Source organism: Amblyomma americanum, chromosome 9, assembly GCF_052857255.1.
Source record: "Amblyomma americanum isolate KBUSLIRL-KWMA chromosome 9, ASM5285725v1, whole genome shotgun sequence".
Classification (NCBI taxonomy): Eukaryota; Metazoa; Arthropoda; class Arachnida; order Ixodida; family Ixodidae; genus Amblyomma; species Amblyomma americanum.
The window spans coordinates 150,115,852-150,135,952 of NC_135505.1; the positions used below are offsets into that span (position 1 = coordinate 150,115,852).

General features: G+C 48.8%; 1 protein-coding gene across 1 annotated transcript; it reads right to left on the reverse strand.

Moving 5' to 3' along the window:
- Positions 1-14,703: 14,703 nt before the first annotated feature.
- Positions 14,704-19,774, reverse strand: LOC144104873 (uncharacterized). The gene is made up of 2 exons (XM_077638095.1): positions 17,383-19,774; positions 14,704-17,048 (listed from the first exon to the last, which is right to left on the reverse strand). The coding sequence occupies exons 1-2, from the start codon at positions 19,625-19,627 to the stop codon at positions 15,046-15,048; spliced, it is 4,248 nt and encodes a 1,415-aa protein (XP_077494221.1). The 5' UTR covers positions 19,628-19,774; the 3' UTR covers positions 14,704-15,045.
- Positions 19,775-20,101: the final 327 nt, after the last annotated feature.

Consider the following 20,101-nt stretch of genomic DNA (forward strand, 5'->3'; position numbering starts at 1 on the left):
TCGGCGACCGACTAATTACTGACCCTGCTCACCTCGTAACAAAGTGTCTGAAGCCGTGAGCACCCCCCCGAGGAGCAAGATCGGAATCTGTTTGAGACGACTGCGCCGAGGAAGGACAGCGCAGCGCATTGCGCAGTACGCGAAGCGTGTAAAATTTCCCAATATTAAAACTCGATTTGCGAGACCGCCTCCTCGGACGGACGAGGGTACTGCGCTTTAGGAGCAGGCATTTTTTTTTTTCTCAGGCTCCGATTTCTTCCCTTTGCCTTTTTGTTCTTTGCACATTGTCTTATTAAGTGCGTTCCGGTCATGGTGTATGATGTAATAGGGTGGAACACTCTTGCTCGCGCTACTGGCGGCTTAAGTCCCCTAGTTCCACTAGGTGCAAGGAGATGATTACTTGCTACGCGGTACAATTTCACGCATTACTTGAACCTGTTATAGGAGTAAGAAACAGCGCCTTGATGACAAAGCGCGAACTATCGCCTGGTGTGCCCTCACGCTTTCATTTGTTGATTCGATATTTGTTCGTTCGTTGCTGCCGCTTGCGTGTGTCGCTACGAGCCCGGTCTAGTGCCCACGTTCTAAAAAAAGCAACGCTTATCGCACATTTATTAACATACAGAAAAAAATAGCATGCTGAAAACCAAAGTAATGTTTAACAGTCTAGCAAGAGAACAGCAGTTCACAATTGGAAGCGAGGTGCTGGAAGTGGTAAAGGAATACTTAGGGCAGGTAATGACCACTGATCAGGATCGTGAGAAGGAAATAACTAGAAGGATAAGAATGGGGTGGAGCGCATATGGCAGGTTCTCTCAGATCAAGAACAGAAGGTTACCAATATCCCTCAAGAGAAAAGTGCACAACAGCTTTATCTTACCGGTAACCACCTACGGGGCAGAGACGTGGAGGCTAACGAAAAGGGTTCAGCTTAAGTTAAGGACAACACAGCGAGGCATGGTAAGAAAAATGATAAGTGTAACGTTAAGAGACCAGAAGCGGGAAGAGTGGGTGAGGGAACAAATGCGGGTTAATGACATCCTAATCGTAATCAAGAGGAAAAAATGCGATGGCAAGATAACCGCTGGTCCTTAAGGGTAACGGAGTAGATTCCAAGAGAAGGCAAGCGTAGCAGGAGGCGGCAGAAGGTTAGGTGGGCGGATGAGATTAGGAAGTTGGCAGGCATAAGGTGGGCGCAGCTGGCAAATGACAGGGTTAATTGGAGAGACATTACAGAGGCCTTTGACCTGCAGTGGGTGTAGTCAGGCTTACGATGATGATGATGATGATGATGATGAGCGCACATTTATGGCGTGGTTGTGCTATGTGGGATGCCCGGCTGGCCAACCGCCTGGAAACAATAGCCTCACTATAGCATCCGGTCTCCTATGGCAATGTGATAGTACGTGCATGCTTTTGTTTCTCGCGGCCAAGTTTCACCGCTCGACCGATAAGAGACGCTCCGATCACACGCCCGATTTGCAAATGCGTGAGTGATACTTAGCTGCACGCTGGCGTCTAGTGCATTTCTCGTGTTGTGTCGCCATGTGTACATCTTACAGCGTGATTCCGATCTGCGATGTTGCTGCTTGTACCACCGCGGTGGCTTATCCATCAATGTTATTTCGCTGACCAGCCTGAAAATTCTCTATTTTGATGCATTAATGCCAGTAAAGGGGCGGCCTAACGTCAAACGTTATGCGCAAGGCGTCGAGTCATGCGGTGAGAAAGCAACAAATGCCCCACCACAGGCAGTTACGATGTGCGGATTTTCAGGCAATGCCTTCGCAGATCAGCATTACGCGCCTAACAGCAATGATGCACGTTGTCATTTGAAAATGGTGAAGGAAATGCCCGCAGGCGCTAACAACTGTCACGAAGAACAGGTTCGTCAAACCTGCGCCCAATATCAGCGCTTGCTGTCTCCCACAAGAATAGGCTTGGTGTACGAGTGCGACACCAGTGTGCGTTCGTTTAGAGCCCAGAACACACATCACTCACAAAGCGTGCCAAATGATAACTGTGTACTTGGCAATTCATTCTAAAAACAGCTCAAACAAGACAAGGACGGCGGAAGGAAACGACCACACGAGCGCTGACAGCGAACTTAGGTTCCAGTTAGAGCACACGGCGCACATCATGATGAAGGGAAACGCCACCTGTACAGTAGATGGCGCTCGCAGTCGTGCCTGTCTTCTTCGGTAGTGAAGCTCGCAGGTGAGGCAAAACATGTTGCCAGATGATGACAGTACATCTGTCAGCTACGGTAAGATGTTCTCTGAAGGCATGCTTGCTTCTGGTGGGGCCACATGTGGCTTGCAACTGATGGAGCAAAGCGTCCCGATGAAGACGGCCTAGCTCCTGCCACTCAGAGCTCATGATTTTGCAGATCCTGATGCCATGTCCTTGCGATGGTAGATAGCCTCCAAGCCGGCGGCGAAGTTCGGGTGGCAAAATCTTGTGGCGGATGTAGAATCCGAGCGCTCCGGAGTTGCAGGCGGCCGTGGCGATGAGAGGGACAAGGGTACATGGACGTAAGGAGGAACGTGAAAAAGGGCACTTTGTTCATGAGGTTCATGATGGCATTTGCTTCCAAGGCTTTCACTCACATGAAGTCCTGGCAGGTGTACACGCACACAGCCCACAACCACAAAAGGTTGCGGGCAACAATAAAAGATTGCCCACAACCCGGTGGGCGGCAGAGCCGCCTGCCACAAAGCTGGCTTCAGGGCGTATGTAGTATCTCTCAAAAGTATACAGCCCAAGGGGACTGCTAAGCCCCGCAGCGCGCCACCTCTTGAATACTCAGGGATCCTAATCTCAAGAAGGCGGGAGGAACTTAAGTCATCAACCCTCCCTAGCTTAGGACTATCAAATGTGCTCAAGAGCACCGCTACAGCGCTTGGAAGCGAACCCTTTTGGCTGCATATTTTTGAGAAAGACTGTATGTACGTACGCCCCAAATCGGCAAATGCCCATGATAGTGACACGGATAGTGACTGCGTCTTTATGGAGGCATAACGCTAAGGCGCCCGTGTGCTGTGCGATGTCAGTGCACGTTAAAGATCCTTAGGTGGTCGAAATTATTGCGGAGCCCTCCACCACGGTACCTCTTCCTTTCTTCTTTCACTCCATCCTTTATCCCTTCCCTTCCCTTACGGCACGGTTCAGGTGTCCAACGATATACGAGACAGATACTGTGCCACTTCCTTTCCCAAAAACCAATTATTATCGGACTTGCTCTGCTGGGGGGAGGGGTGTGGGACATGACAGGAGAGAGCCCCGAAGCGAATGCAAGAATCGATCTGCTCGGCATGATGAAGCAGCTTCCTTATTCGAAGCAGGTGGTTAGCAGATATTAATGTAGGATTGTGCAAATCGTGTTGGTGGCGATTTATTTATTGCATTTATTTTGCCCGGTAGGGACACAGGCATCCCAAATGAAGAGTGGTGAAAAAGGTAGATGAGACAAATATAGAGATGTAGATACACAGTAAAAAATAAGCAGGTTAGAAAGGACTTGAATATGTTACCTCGAACAGTGCGATAAAGTTGGCTATTGTTAATGTTGATATTCACGAGTTCTGCGCGATGGTGGTATCATTCTCGTGCGGTACGGAGTGTGGACGACTGTCAAAGTTTGTTGGCTTTATGATTTAATGCTGACTTTATCACTGTAGTCGATGCTAGTTGGATCTCAATTGAGGGCAAATGGTGCTGACATCTAAGCTTTTCTCCAGAAACTCCCCTTCTTCCATCCCCCCTGTTCTTTTATTGATATAACTTGACCGCCGGACTGTGACAAGCGCTGGACGAGACCAAGTTATACTTTTGAGAGCAGGTAGAATGATGCAGCTTGTGTAGTTGATGCGATATTCCAATATCCCATCAAACCGAAGTCAACACGTAAGTGAAGCATTCAGCAATAGGACATGGTGTTTGAGTGCTGATGTCTTCGCTTTGCGAATGTCAGTCCCCAAGAGCTGTTGCACCGTACAGCTACTACGAAAGGCGTACTTGTCGCAGTGTCGGGGAGAACTGACTGCAAGTCGCCTAAGCTAACATCAATGCTCACGGTAGGAAGTTTACATCCGAAGAGACAACGACAGTCTGACTGGAAAGAAGAAACAAAGTTGCAGTTTGTAAGACTTGCTCTCCAGTCAAAACGAAGCACCTACATGCCACAGGAATGGAGAGGCTGCCGACTCCTGGTATAGAAACTATCGCATTGCGCATTGCTCTTCACTTGTGGATCGCTGAAATAACTGCCGGGTTGAAAGGATGTCATGCTCTCTAAGGCTGGTTTATTTATCCTGCTATTTTGCATTCTGTACAGAGAAAAATTCGAAGAACTCGCTTGTTGGACCTGGACAAAATAACAAGGCTGAAGATCTATTCTGGTGTGCTTAGTTTTGTGAAGGGAAAAATGCTACGCAGCAAATTATAAAATATCCTCAAGGATGGGGGTGACCGCTTAGCACCGATGAGAGGACTGCCTGAACAGGTCGATTAAGAACGTACTTGATAAAATAGCAAGCCTCGTAGTTATCTGAAAAATGAGTGGGTGAAGGCGTTTTCAATTGTCCGAACCTAGGCGCACAAATTATGAAGAATTGAAACATTACTCAAAACTTATTTGACAATACAACCTCGCCATAGAAATTATTCATCTACAAGGATCTCGTGCACAAGACAGAAGGCAGGCACAGAGCGTGCCCTTCCTATCGCCATGTTCTGTCAAATATTTCCTATATTCATCGCTGCACAATATAGCTGGCGATCCCGTTAGATCTGGCGAAGACCTTCGCAACTGAGAGACCATTATACAGCTGAGAGATGTAGATGTAGATGCAGGTCCAAGGTGAAGCTGACCCTTTATTGCTAAAGAAGCAATGGCATTAGCAACGAACACACCTTGTCTAACTGGGCTTCATTTATACTAAACTGTGTCGCGCCGTCCTTCCAGTGTTATTTCTCAATTCCTTGGCCCATTGGCGGCCGGCGAGCGCTGCTCTTCATGAGCTGTGATGTGATCCTGGGGCGCAGGCCCACCATCAGAGCTTCAATCTGGAGTTACGATGAGGCGCGAAGAAAATGGCTTCTGTGGAGCGGCGCGGTGCTAAAATATTTACCGGCGGGAGGTTCCCTAGGCGGGCATAGCTGCAGGCCAGTTGGTGGCACATTATGAAGAACCAAAACCGCAAAAAGAGACGGGGCAGAGGAAGGCGACAACACGCTGTCCATGTTTTCGAAGCCCTCTCTGTCCCGTTTTATTTTCCCTCTCCATCAGCGACAAGTCGATGTATGTAGCGCTGTTTTTCCTCGATAAATATATGTTTCTCCCTCCCTCAATCTGGCCTCCTTGCTCTCGTAGGCCGAAAGAGATGGGACGTACGTGCGCCTGTCCGGTCTAAAACTCGCCTGAAGCGTAGAGGGCGATGCCATGAGTGCTCGGGCATGTTCCCTCCATCCCCGAGCAGGACGGAGAGATAGGGCGACGAAAAACCCACACCCCATTTCAAGCGGGACAAAAACAAACGACCCGGTCAGGGCTAGTGGAATCCTGTGTAGCTCGCCGTGCAGCTTTCTTGGCGAGTGAGGCCAGCTGCAGTACGCCCCCCGGGCTGTTTCTTCGCTCTCGGGCTGCAGGTACAGCAACGCCGTGTGGGGCCAGGCCCGGAAGACAAACTGGCCGGGTTACCTGCCCATTCCCTTTCGCAGGTGTCTCGAAGCCTTGTTTACAGCCTCCTTCCCGAAAAGGTGGGCTGCTAGCTTCAGTGTACCTTTTTATCATTCTGCCATTTTTACTAAACACGCGGCCCTCGCTCGATTTTCTTGCGAACGTGTTTTTATCGCAGCGCCTCCTACACTGCAGTGCAGCTTGAGTGTAATCATTTTATTGTCGGTGTATCAAAGCACCGCGTGCAGTATTCTTTTGCGTCACACCCGATGGCATAGAAGCAAGAACCAGATAGAACCAGACATGCGAACTCTAAACTCGAGCACTTGTGACATTGATAGCATTCCTTGAGCACAGCGGTATCCTTGGGGTGTACTAGCTTTGTAGAATTGGAGTCAATGCTAGAGCTCTTACCTCTTTTTGCATGAGTGCTTAAATATGTTATTTACTTTTGCTGTTTTTGTTGTAAACTCTTATTATTTTTTATTTTTTTGATGAGTGAGTGCTTTAATAGCGTTGTTATCTACTTGTGCTGTGTGTACAGCAAGTCAGCTTATTTCTTGTTCTTCTGTCCTTGTTTATTCACATCTGTTATGTATATTGTATTGCGTACTGTTCAAGGTGTTTTGTTCTCTGATTGTTGTTAATTTTACGGACGCTTGTACTTTGTTTTATATGTTGTGTACTGTTTGTGTTTGTGTTAAGTTATGCTGAACTGTACATCGTCGGACCAAGTGGTTCCTACGACTTGGGGAAAGGAGCATCCGGAGCCGCTATGCAGCACAAACTTCTCGTTTACTTCATGTAATAAAAAAAAACAGGAAGCGGGAAGTAAGGTTGAGTAAGAGTAATAAACAGGGGCAAAGAAAATAATATTCCGTGCGGGCTTTCACCCCTTTCTACTTATAGCATCGGAAAAAAAAGTTATCGCGTGAACTCTACTCTGCGGCCCATTACTGCCCTGGCGTGGTACAGCGCTTCAAGGCTAGCCCAGCTGAGGCATGTTCCAGATGAGCCATACCATTCGTTAGAGAAACTAGATATCGACACCTACCAGTGTCTTTCAAGAAAACCAATCTGAAAACGTACGAAGCCAAGTAGACTAAACATCGCACTCATTTTGGAGCGTGAGCTCACCCCTGTGCTCAAATCTTTGCTATTGGCGGGACTGAAGCAGATTAATTGGATGTTACGTGTCTCGGTTTTGTCTTTTTCATCCGACACGTAATTTTCCCTTCAGGTCCTCTTGCTAGGAGCGAGACTCGGACAACGTATTCACTATTGTCTCTCCGTGTCCAGCTGAGCAGCACAAACGGGGCCCGCCGTGTTCCTTGCGAGCCGTCTTTACGCTCGGCTGACCTGAAGGGAGTGCTCAGCGATGCGCGTAACGACAGCCGTCCGGTGTTCCTTCCCGCCCCACCATCCAATGCAGGCCCCCTCGGACACTTCGGACTATGCTCTCGAACATTCTTGAGTGTCGTGATTTCGATTGGCATTCGCTGTTGAACTGCTTCTTTAGTTTGCTTCATGAATCCACCACCCATTCTGCGAAGGATAAAAATATCGATAATACAGTCGTGAATATACAAAGAATTTCGTCTTCACTGAGCTGCTTGTTATTTCGGCTTTTTGACTTTCTCTGCTTTGAAAGTAATTGAAGGTAACGCCTATTGCCCCTTGCGGAGGGTGACGGCTCTCCAGAATTTAGAAGTCGCTTTCAAAGTTCACAGAGCAAGTCAGACTATAGAGATAAAAAATTATAAACGGGGATTCTGGTTTCAGTGGCTAGATAATTTCCTCAAATAAAACAGACTACTGCGCACTATTTAACTAAGAAATAAAAATTAGACCCAAAACGGGTGAAGAACACCCATTATTTTCCTGAATATGAAGTCCACCTCGTCTCACGTCTGCCGCTTAAATACGTCTATGTGAGTTGCAGACACGGCTATCTCTGTATGTTACGGCGTAGCATGCTGACGCCCGCTTAGATCATGCACGTACCTCTCGCTTTCTTCGCGCCGAAATCTTTTTATTCATAGCTTCTCGTGTCTAGGTATGTCGCTGCAATCGCCTCAACACACGCACCACGTGCTTATCTACGGATGGTCTGTCTGTCTGTTGTTGCCAGAAGAAAGAAAAGGAAAATGCACAGGCCTGCTCACTGGCTCAAGCCGAGCCACAATCACTACCACGTGCAGATATATAGTAGGAGAGTTGAAAGATGGGATAGAAAGACAGGATAGTAAAGACGCGCTAAAGACAAGGACGATCCCGGAGGTAGTGCAATACCGGGCCAACCGGTGGCAGGAGTGAAGCATCTTTAAAACTCTCCCCCACATGTCCAAAAATAAGCCCATTGGACCCGTAACAGATACTCTACGGGGTCCGGACGCTTCTCAGGTACCGACACAGGACACGCCTAATTTTCACTATTTTCGACGAGTGACTCTTACCGCGGTCATTTCTTTGCCAAGATAATAATAATAATAATAATAATAATAATAATAATAATAATAATAATAATAATAATAATAATAATAATAATAATAATAATAACAATAATAATAACAACAATAATAATAATAACAACAACAACAACAACAACAACAACAATAATAATATTATTATTATTATTATTATTATTATTAATAATAATAATAATAATAATAATAATAATAATAATAATAATAATAATAATAATAATAATAATAATAATAATAATAATAATTGGTTTTTGGTGCAAGGAAATGGTGCAGTATCTGTCTCGCATATCGGCGGACACCAGAACCGCACCGTAACGGAAGGAATAAAGGAGGGAGTGAAAGAAGAAAGGAACAAAGAGGTGCCGTAGTGGAGGGCTCCGGAATAATATCGACCACCTAAGGATCTTTAGCATGCACTGACATCGCACAGCACACGGGCGCCTTAGCGTTTTGCTTCCATAAAAACGCAGCCGCCGCCGTCACCAAGCTAAAGGCTTAGTTTTCGACATTCCCATATTTGTGCGTTGAGAGGGTAGAAAAGAGAATCTTCAGAAGTTCTGAGGAAAACGTTAAGCCAGTAAAATTAGAAATGAAAGCCGCAAGGGAAGCGCATGCACTAAACTCCACAAACAATAAGAATTTCAGCGATCAGCCAGAATGATAAAATAAATGTGTACTTAATTTATGAAATATTATTACAGAGCTTTTGAGCCAATAAATCACTTGGAAAGAAAAAATTCAGCACAGACACGACTGCTCACGTGTGGGAATGCAAAGCGATGATGGTTCAGTGTTCAATGCATGAGCGCACAATCGGCCGGAAAGAAATAATAATAATTGTTTTTTTTAGGAGGGGGGGGAGGAAATGGCGCAATATCAGTCTCATATATTGTTGGACACCTGAACCGCGCCGTAAGGAGAGGGATAAAGGAGGGAGAGAAAGAAGAAAGGAGGGAGAGAAAGAAGAAAGGAAGAGAGGGGTGCCGAAGTGGAAAGCTCCGGAATAATTTCGACCACCTGGGGATCTTTAACCTGCACTGACATCGCACAGCACACGGGCGCCTTAGCGTTTGTCCTCCATAAAAACGCAGCCGCCGCGGTCGGGTTCGAGCCCGGGAGCTCCGGATCAGTAGTCGAGCGCCCTAACCACTGAGCCACCGCGGCGGGTATGGAAAGAAATTAAAAAAAAAATAATAATAATAATTGGTTTTTTGGGGAAAGGAAATGGCGCAGTATCTCTCATATATCGTTGGACACCTGAACCGCGCCGTAAGGGAAGGGATAAGAGAGGGAGTGAAAGAAGAAAGGAAGAATTAGGTGCCGTAGTGGAGGGCTCCGGAATAATTTCGGCCACCTGGGGATCTTTAACGTGCACTGACATCGCACAGCACACGGGCGCCTTAGCGTTTTTCCTCCATAAAAACGCAGCGAAAATTGGTTTTTTGGGGAAAGGAAACGGCGCAGTATCTGTCTCATATTGGCCGACACGTGAACCGCGCCGTAAGGGAAGGGATAAAGGAGGGACTGAGAGAAGAAAGAGGTGACGTACTGGAGGGCTCTGGAATAATTTCGACCACATGGGTATCTTTAACGTGCACTGACATCGCACAGCACACGGGCGCCTTTTTGCGTTTCGCCTCCATTTCGCCTCCATCGAAACGCAGCCGCCGTGGTCGGGTTCGAACCCGGAACTCCGGATCAGTAGCCGAGCGCCCTAACCACTGAACCAACGCGGTCGAAAGAAATGCACGGAAGGAAAGGTGCGCCGCAGGCCGTGCGCTGCACTGTTTCGCCGTTTCTGTTCGCGCGATGACACGACCCCCCCCTCGCCCCCCCCCCCCCCCCCCCCCCGCACACACACGAGCCTGTGACACCACCCGGCAAGCTTTACGACGAACGGTTGCACCAGAATTTTGATGAGAAAGTCTGAAAATGCATACAATTTAAAGTGTATATGTCGTCGATTCGGATCCCTGCCGAAATATGGCCTCCAACTTAACAAGGACATGTAAGCTATACGCAACGAGAAATCGTACGAGATACCCGGAACGATATACTACAAACCGTTGTGTCACAATTTTAGTACGAATGTCGGGAAAACTGGCGACACGTGGAGGTCGGCCAGTCGCGAGTATACATATTTAGACGAACGAAATGTATTGGATTGTCTGAAGTGCGGTTCTCGGCTTGCTGCGAGTGTCATACGGCCGACTGATGAAGTGACCACATTTTCTTGCCATCGCTTCGATTTTCTGTACCATCGGCGAGTACACACACGCGCCGCAGGCTTTTCTCGCAATGGGACCAGTAACGCTTCGCATATATAAATTTACATTACTCGGTCCATGCCACAGCCATGGTACACTTCATCGGATCGCTAAAAATGTCTTATTTTGATACTGTAGAAGCTTGGGCAAGTTGTTGTTAACGAAAAAAAATGCAGCAGAAAGGAAAATTCAGTACATTTTTATTTATTGTGCTTTTTTTTCATGGGCTTTTTATCAAGGTGTCAAAGGGTGCTGTGAGTACAGAGCTGTACGTACTCTAATACGTGCGTCCAGATGCTCAAAAATAGGGAACTCGAACAAAAGAATAATAGAAATCGACTAGAATCTGTACTAAGAGCCCGTTTTCCTTTCAGAGCCTCCGGCATTCTTGGAACCTGAAAGCGGAGTTGGACTTTCTGCTGCTGCTCCTTGTCTTTCGTTTTCGTCAGCCAGCCAGAAAGACAAAGTACGGTCGACGCTTCACTCGAGGCTTTCTTTCAGCGTTGTCTTGTTTTGTGTCTGCAGAGAGCAAGAAAACGATCGCCTCTGGCGATTCGTCGCCAGGGTTTTCTGTTTCAACGAGTATCCGTGGAATCTTTTCTTTTGCGTCACGAAAAATGCGCTGAGTATCAAATACCCAAAAATGGAGAAAGAAGTGGATATCGTATACTTTAAAAAGATGAAAAATTGCATCTCTTACAGTGGATATCTTTCTTCTCTCAGCCACTTTTCCTTTCAACTTTCGCCACGGTTGTGCTCACCACCTTTCCTTTCGTCTTTCTTTTCCTTTCTTCCTTCCTTTCTGCCTTCTCTCCGTCTCTTTGAGCGTAACGCTGCTAATTCACTCTCTGCAGTCTTCTTGTGAACGCCTCTTCACTTTCCGCTTTCACATTTTGCTCTGTTGTCGCCTCTTCACAGTCTTCTTTCTGGAGGCGATTTATGCAAGCCTATGCGACCCATCACACACACGCCCATGTGTCGCAGAATCGGATGCATTGTGTGCTCCCAACAGTCAGGGAGCGAAACTGGTGTGATTAGATGAGAAGGCAAGCAGCCTGTTTGCCACACTGTCATACGAGCATGAAACGTGTTCCTGACACGCCTGGGAAAAGACACTACTTAAACTAGAAAAAAACCTAGTTGAAGCGCCGAGGTGGAGACTTGTTTGCTCATTACCTTGGTAGCGTAAGTACCTTCTGTCTGAGCCCTACCTGAAGGAATCATTTACTGAAGCGTAAGAAAAGCAGCAAGCTCAATTAAACAAAGGCGTGAATGATGGTGATGAATACTTAGAAACTTGGGCAAATAAAACTAAGGATGGTGGCGTCAAAAAAGGGGCAAACTTCTATCTTAAACTTCGCATTTCGCCTCCAGAAGAACGTCGAAAGGAATGCATGGTTGTAATTGAGTACAGGTCTCAGGTGGAGATTGAGACGACCAGTATTGTGAAGAATTTATGCCCAGGAGCGATTAATTTCAAGGAAATTAAATGTCCCGCTTTGTGCCGCTGGGATGGCGCAGAGTCACTCGGCCGCTGTTCGTTCTTCGGAGCTCGAAAGCGCCTCGATGTTCGATCACTGCGTCTCCGTCTGCTCCTCTGTATGTCCCGGAGGAAACGCGATACAAGCCTCGCTATTACTGCCGACCATTAATTTCTGTATGTTGTTTCGTCAACCGGCAGCGTAATGCCAAAGTTCCGACCTTCTTCGTTTATAGCCCCGAAAACATCGCTGAATGCTCTCGATTTCCTTTCCAGGAGGGCTTACAAGTCCTCCGCCCACCTCAAATGTCATTAAATATTCAAAGGTTGTACCAGAAAGCGTCCTCTGCAATTTCATCAAGCTCTGAATTTCGCTTTGGATGCTAAAAATTACGTTTTTTTTTTGTTCCTAGAAGCTAAACTGTGCATTCTTTCATTTTAAATTCTGCCGCGAATTTCTGTACTGTTTGTTTATTCACGCTCAAAGCCGCCTGCACACGGCTTTATCATTTGCTTGTGACGCGAGATGCGACCAGACCTACTCGGAGTGACCGTAGCCACGCGCTACTGCTTCCACTTCTCTACGGATCGCTGTAGTTGCTTATGCTCATTATCTCGATGGTTCCTCGCCAGCTTTAAATAGCACGTATAGTCGAGACCGGCAGGCACTCTGTTCGGCGATAGCCGAGCACTACTGTGGATATCGCCGCCGCCGAGTCATTCAGTCCTTTGCGGGCGGGAGCCGGTTCACTGAACTGTTTCTTTTGGAAGACCTTTTTAACAAGATAGCTTTAAAGCTTCCGCTGAGCCAAAAATCCGACGTGGTCGTTTTCGTCGGCGTCGTCGTCGGCACTGTGAGAAAAAAAAAATACTCAGAGAAGCAAACTATATGGGCCACTTAGGTGACATGAACATGTGTCGTCATCATAAGCTGGCCAGCGGATAGTGATAGATTCACTAGCGGAAAGATAGCGGATAGATTCCCTACTGATGCAGAGTTCCCGGGTTCGAACCCGACTGCGGCGGCTGCGTTTTTATGGTGGAAAAACACTAAGGCGCCCGTGTGCTGTGCGATGTCAGTGCACTTTAAAGATCCCCAGGTGGTCGAAATTATTCCGAAGCCCTACACTACAGCTCCTTTTTCTTCCTTTCTTCTCTCAGTCTGTTCTTTATTCCTTCCATTACGGCGCGGTTCAGGCGTCAGCCGAGATGTGAGACAGATACTGCGCCATTTCCTTTCCCGAATTTTCAATTTTTAACTTTTTTTTCGTGGAAAAATCTTTCCTTCCTTTTTATCATTATTTTAATACACCACTTACTACTACTACTTTATCGCTTACCTTACTGCTGCGGTTCGGGTGTCCACCGAGATAAGTGACACAGTTCCTGTGTCATTTCTTTTCCTCAAAACCAACTTTCATTTTCATTTCATGCGACCGGCGGCGATATGTTTGTCTATGGGCTCTTAGAGGGATCGCTTTGCCATAAGAAAAAAATGTGCCGGTCAAGTGGCATCGCTTCGTGTCGACGAAGTGTGGCACGATGTTTTCATGTGAGTCAAAACGTACCTTGCTGGAAGAACCTTAGACCATGCAGAAACAGTAGAATTGACTGAGCCGACTGCGTGCACCTGAATCGGTCTTTGTGGATAGTGGGCAGAAATTCTATTGTGGCCCTCTTTAGAGCCGCTGTGGATACACTGGCTTTTTTTTTTTCTGCTGCCACAGAAAGGAAGAAGTACTCGATGTTGACGCAGGCTCCATAATTGAGAGGACGTTCTCGAGGCTAGGGCAAACAGCGATGGCGAAAACAGTGATGATTATCAGATGTTTTTAGCTACGTCGTACGTAGCTCGCGATTATGAAAGCTTTCAAGCAGTTAAAAACAATCCGAGTTAGGAGCGTAATATGTACTCGCAGCGCGTCATCTGTCGTAAGCGTAAGGGTCGACTGCTTTCTGCGGGATGACGACAGCTGCCGCCATGCTGCGTGCCCATGCAGGCGCATTGGGGCGAGTATAGGACGTCTGGAGTGTCTTCAGATGCACACGTAAAGGGCTCGGTCACTTTTTTTTAATGTTGCAAGTAAAGGACGACTGTACCGCAGGAAGCCCAATAAGACTGAGTTCTACAGTTCCAGCATTAACTGCAATAACACGCTGCATGACACCGATAAAATGTGGAAAATCGCAGTCTCACTTGAATACGTACTGCTGATGGCAAAAGTTTCCGGGACGCGAGCTCTAGGAAAAACATTTCTTGTAGCTCCTCGTCGCTATCCAGTCCCCTGATATGAAGGCATTAAAGGTCTCTTTAATACATGAGTCACATAGAATGGAGCTGCATAGACATTTTTTCTAGAACTCGTGTCCAGGAAACCTTTGTCCCCAGCAGTGCATACGAGATAAGAGGGCTCCAAGGCACATGCGGGTCCATGATAACTACAGTAAAGGGACGGCTTCATCCGTAGGCAGTTTCTTTAGAATTTATGAATTGTCCTTCGTGGAGAACATTTCCCGATTGAAACACCCAAGGCAAAGCCTTGAAAGGTGACGATGCATCGCTGCCGCCTTTTAAAGCCGCACTCAAATCTGTGAGCACGTGACAACTATGGATATCACCCGAATAAACAGAGAGCAGGCCGATTGGGGGAGCAAGCAAGAAAGGTCGACAAGTGGCAGGTGGAAAAGCGCAAAACTCTGCACTCCGCCTCGTGGAATTCCATACGAGTAGATCTGCAGTGATCCGTACATACTTTCCTTAGTTGGGCGTATTGGAAAAACTCGAAAACTAGTGAGCTGTAATGAAAATTTATTCGCACCTATAGACCTAGTGTTAAAGGATATGGCATTTAAATGCATCGCGTGCACGTTGGAAGGTTCTAGCGTGCAAGAAAACAGCGTCAAGAATAACCCAATAAGGCTGTCAGCGTTAATAAAATATTCTTCGGATGGCATAAGCAATGGTTCATATAAATATTAAAGTTCGCTACTCGCATGCCAAATAAGAACATGACGGCGCGGTATCACATACGAATATGTTAAATGCTGTTGATCGTGCCCTGTGTGCATTGCTTTTGGCAATCACAGCATCCTCGCAGCGAGCAGCGTCCTGCCAGGCAAACAGCGGGACGATCACATTTCCCCGCACCTTTCACTGGGAAACATATTGCTACCAGAGCTACAGCTGTAGGCGTCGGCGAATTCGGGCATGTTCATCAGGGGCAGCAGGCAGCGTTGCATGTTGCTGATGTTGGGCACCGGTGGGAGAGCGCAGCTGAGCATGCAGAAGCGCTCGAAAAAGATCCGCCTCAGCTGCGCCATGTACTTCAGCTTCTCCATAGGTGACATGTTGCGCTGAACGTACTTCTCCATACTCCGGAGCGCCACGTTTACGGCCACCTCCCACGTGAACAACACTGAAGACGGCCGGGGACTGGCAGGCTGGTCGCCCCCTGTGCCCACCGTCTTCAGGTACCGCTCTACTCGGCAGGTGGCGCTCTTGTTCGCCGCGTTCATGTCTAGCAGGGAGCGCCTGCTGGCTTCCTCAATGAGCTGGACCGCCAGGAGCACTCCTACCGTGGCGAAGTTGTGGTACTGTTCCTCGTGGAACACGAAGAACAAGGGCCTGAAGAGGAAGAAGAAGGGCACGCTGATGGTCAAGTCCCTCTGGATGTACACGGGCCGCAGCGAGGTCATCTCTTCGTCGTCCGCCAAGCTCTCATCGTCCACCAGGAAGTTCACGCTACGCTTGGTCTGAAAAGCCAGCGTCTGCAAGAAGTATTGGGGCAGACGGTAGCCGACCGCCAAATGGGGGCCCCGGTAGACAGCTTCATCCGTGACGCTGGCCCTGCTCATGTTTCTCAGCTGAGTCTTGTTCACGAGGGCCACCACCGCGAGCTTGGTGACGTTTGAGCCTCCCCTTCTCTCGAGATCGGCGACGATGCCCTGCTTGATGTTTTCGAAAAGCTCCTCGAGGTACCTCACCTGCACGTGCAAGTGGACCACATCCATCATAAGCCTGACCCACAGGTGGCGGAAGGCCCCACGAGACGCCTGCATGCAGACGCGCAGCTTCGGCTGTGCGCTGGCCACGAGGCCGTACCGAAACCGCAGCACCTGGCCAACCATGAGCAGGTTGATGTAGAGGGCTCTCGCTTCTGTCGACTGCTCTTCGAGCAAGTTGAAGAGACGGCTGTGGCTGATTCGCTCGTAAACCATCATCATGCAGTCGTCTGCGAGGCGCATATCTGCAGGGACGTGCCGGTTGATTTCGTTCACCCAAGTGGCCGCGCCAACGCCCGTCGTGAATGAGGCCAGCTCCGAGCAGTAGGCTTGCCTCTTGACCACATACTTTCTTTCACGCGAGATAGCGAGTGACATGCGGATCACCGCAGAAACGACATCCATTCGGTCGCGGAATTCCGGTAATTCGTCAATGATTTCTGCGAGCAAAGACGCGACGACTCGAGTCTGGTTGGTCTTCACTGATAACAGGCTCAATAGACAGCCGTCCACGAAAAGGAAGAGGCCGGCTTTCTGCGACCTTTCCCGGCGACCGACTCTGACACCAACAATGGTTTGAAGGCCGTCGACAAGGCTCTTCTTGATAACGGACCGAACCATGCGTGACCAGTTCCAGTGCGGCTTCACGAGGAAATCGTGGCGCAGCTCATAGCCAATGAGCGCAATCCATTCTGATAGGGGAGCCTGAAAGTGGGCGTCCTCGAGGCACACCCTGAGGAAGACCACGAAATGGTCCAAGTCATTTCGGACAACCGCGGGCATTTGGCTCCTGTAGATCCTATCACGCGTGTAGCCGTAAGCGGAGTCGATGACGCCTCCGACGAAGCCGGTGTTCTCGTGGCCCACGTTCCACTCGTAGCAAACTCGCAGGTAGAAGTTACCGCACGGGTCCCTGCCCTGGTTGCTCTTGTTGGGCAGTACCCGTAGCCCGAGCCTGTCACACCACTGGTCGTAGCAGGTGCGCAGGGCAACCACTTCGGGAACCGAGTCGCCAACGTACATAGGCCGAGCAACGTGGAAAATTATGAGCACGACGAGGACAAGGGCCACCATCGAGGAGAGATTCTCACACGCCAGCCTGCAGTTCTCGAGCCATGCGTTAACCTCGCGCCCTGCGTAGAGAAGCAGTCGTCGTCACCAATATCATTTCTTGTAAATTTTTGGTCATACCAGGTTTTGCTATGATTTTAGAATTCAAAATTACGGCCACGCCAGGAATATCTTTTTTTTTTTCAAAAAACTAGCATGCAGTGCGTTTACCACATTAATAACATATATCCTGATCTGCTTTGAAGAAATCGAAGGTGGTTGAGCGCAAAGTATGGTTGACTTGGTCTAGTTAGGCCCTTGTCCGTTCTCCGGTTTGCATGCCGTGCTTATGTCCATCACACTTTCTTAATATAAATGAAATTGAGTGCAAAGCTGTATGAAGCAGAAAGAACTTACGTTTCAATAGTTGTGTTGCTTCGAGGATCTCTTCGTTCTCAATAAGTGAAGTTCGATGCGCAATTTTTACTGCCTTTGCCGGAGGGCGGCGCTCGTGTCCCCTTCCGTCTGGGGCATTGCCCTCCGTCGTATGTCTTTCCGCATCGTCACTTCCGGCCCCTGGTGGCTTCCGGACATCGCTTGGTGCGTCGATTTTAGACTCTCCGAGAACACTAGAATTGCTCGCTTGCTCCCCCATTAGCAATACCTTCGCCATGCTGACGCTGTCACCGGGCAAGTGCACGCCTGACTTCTGGTTAGCCCCACTCTCACGTATCGGCCATCTCTTCGCACTCGCTTGAGCGTCGCCATCTTCTGCTGCCATATAGTTTTCATTTCCATGTCGAGAACCTGCCTCCTCGACGGAGTCGTTAACAGCTCGTTGCAGTCTCCCGGGCTCGTTGTGTTGTTCTCCTGGTGAGGCCGTTTTGGAGTTTGCCATGGGTTCTGCGCGCTTTTCTTGTCGCGCCACTGGCTTGCTTTCTTCCGCCATTACTGCCTGGACTTTCGATTTTTCTGTTCCAGTAGTCTGCTCGATTGTTCCACCAAGGTAATGGGCGCTCATCATATGCTTGGGTTCAGTTCGTGCATCGGCACTATATGCAGCATTTTCCGAAGCGCCATAGTTTTGTAAATCAGTGTTGGTAGTATTATGTGCCGTAATCTTCTCTGTTGGGCCTTCCAAGGGCAGCCTAATGCCTTCCAAGCTGTCGTTCACAAACTCGTCCAGGTGAAGGGCCGTAGCGCAGCTGCTGTTCTCTATGGTTGGCCTTCGCGTCCATGCCTTCATGATGAGCGGCGTAGGACGACCGGTAACTAAAGGAACATGTTCGTTCGTGCCTTTAGGAGAGGACGATATTGGGTGAGTGCCAGTAGCACTTTTTGGCCACTCGAGGTGGTCTCTAGGAGCCTTACAGGCAGCCTCCTCGGAAGCTTCGCAGGAAGGTAACCCTAGAGTTAATTCCGCGGACACTGTGATCTCGGACGAAGTAAGCGGGGCCAACTCCAGGCTATAAGGTCTCTCAGTGAGGGAGGTTATTCCGAGTTCCTCTACAGGCCTGATGACATTGACTGTTTCCGCTTTATTTTCATTTATTCGGCTGGGCTCTGGTGGATTTGGGCTCCATGAAGAAGAAATGGCTTCAATACTTGAGGAACGGGTGATACACTGGCCAAGCGGAACGGGTTGAAGTCTTCCATCATTCGGCACGGCTGGCGTCGTCGTTGACCGTTCCACCAGGAGGCCATCCGGCTTACTCAAGAGAATATTCTTTTGCGGAGGTGCATGCAGAGGCGCCGGATAGCAGTCCTTCGGTACGACAGCACGCTTGCCTGGCTCATCTCTCGGAAGCGGGCAAGACTGAGGCGTCGCAGTTCTTCTCGAATTTCCTCCCAATGATTCGTGGCCGTCTGCCGTTAGTGAACGACGAGGCGTAGGCACTCTCTCTGCTTCAAGACACCTTCGGTCATCGACAACCGCGGGTGTAGCAAGCCCAGAGGCTACCGCAGGCACGACAGAACGCTGTGTCGATGAAAAGCGCCTTCTCCGAGCCGGCACCGGAGTCCGAACGGTGGTATCTTTGAGAAAATCGACCTGATCTTGCACCACTGCTGACGTTGGCCTCAGCGTCGCATTTCTGACTGCAGGCAACTTGCGTCGTTCAGCAGCTTCCGGCGCTGCTGTCCTTCCTTCTTTCTCCCAAACGCGCAAGTTTCCGGCTGCGCTGTGTTCTCCCTTCATTGCCCTGCCAGAAGAGCCCCACCGGTTCCTCTTCGAAGGGCAGTATGCCGAAGCCATCGACATGCGTTCCTCTTCCATTCGCGGCCGCCGCGCCTCGTCAATCTTTGTCAGTGTGTGTGCGGTGTCCTTTGCCAGACTAGTGCGGCGCTTCGGCTGAGGCTTCGCAGCAGCTACCGGTTCTTTGTTGTCCAAGAGGGGGCCATCTTCTTTAACCCCTGAGGCCTGTTCGTTTTTTGTCCTCTGACTCCCGCGGATGGGAGAGCTCGGCGTATCTGCTGAACGCCCAGAACCCTTGGAGGCGGCTTCGGTGGCGGACAGCGAGTCACCGCTGCTCTTCCTCGAATCTCCGCGGAGTCTCGCTATCGGCAGCTTGAATCCTAGGTCTGACCTCGACTGAGACGACTGGCTGGAGTCGGTAGACCGTCGTTCTCGGGCTTTTCGAGGCGGTGCCAGCTGGGAATTCATCACTGGTTGCGAGCTCTGCGATTCCAGCGCAGCAGTTTTTAAGCGATGCGTGACAGAACTGTTCTCCTCTTCTTCTCTTGTTCAGGAGCTGCTTTCCGCGGGCGATTGATGCCACTATCTGCCTACTTCTGCGCGATCTGCGATGTGCTAGAAATGTAAAACAACCGTGGCAAAGTGGTGTTAATTTAAATCGAAGAGCCCTGAAAAAATAACACATATTTATCTGAAATGTAGACTTGAATCGAACATTGCCAGCTTGGCGAAACGAAGAATGTGTGACAGAATTATTCGACTTCTGTTAAGCTGTCGGTTGCTTTTGCTGTTAAAATTTCCGGGCAAGAGTTTGTGAAGTCAACAAGATCAAACAACCTTTCGTGAAGGCGAACTCTTCGAGCGAAAATATGCAGGACGAGACGAAAAGAAGAGGAGGTAGGGAAAGTGAGCACTGCTTCTCGTCTGAACACTTCGCAAATT

Coding starts and splice junctions, on each gene's coding strand:
- LOC144104873 (XM_077638095.1), bottom strand. CDS start 19,627: ATGAATTCCCAGCTGGCACCGCCTCGAAAAGCCCGAGAACGACGGTCT. Junction 17,049..17,382: donor AGCAACACAACTATTGAAAC/GTAAGTTCTTTC, acceptor TTCTCTACGCAG/GGCGCGAGGTTAACGCATGG.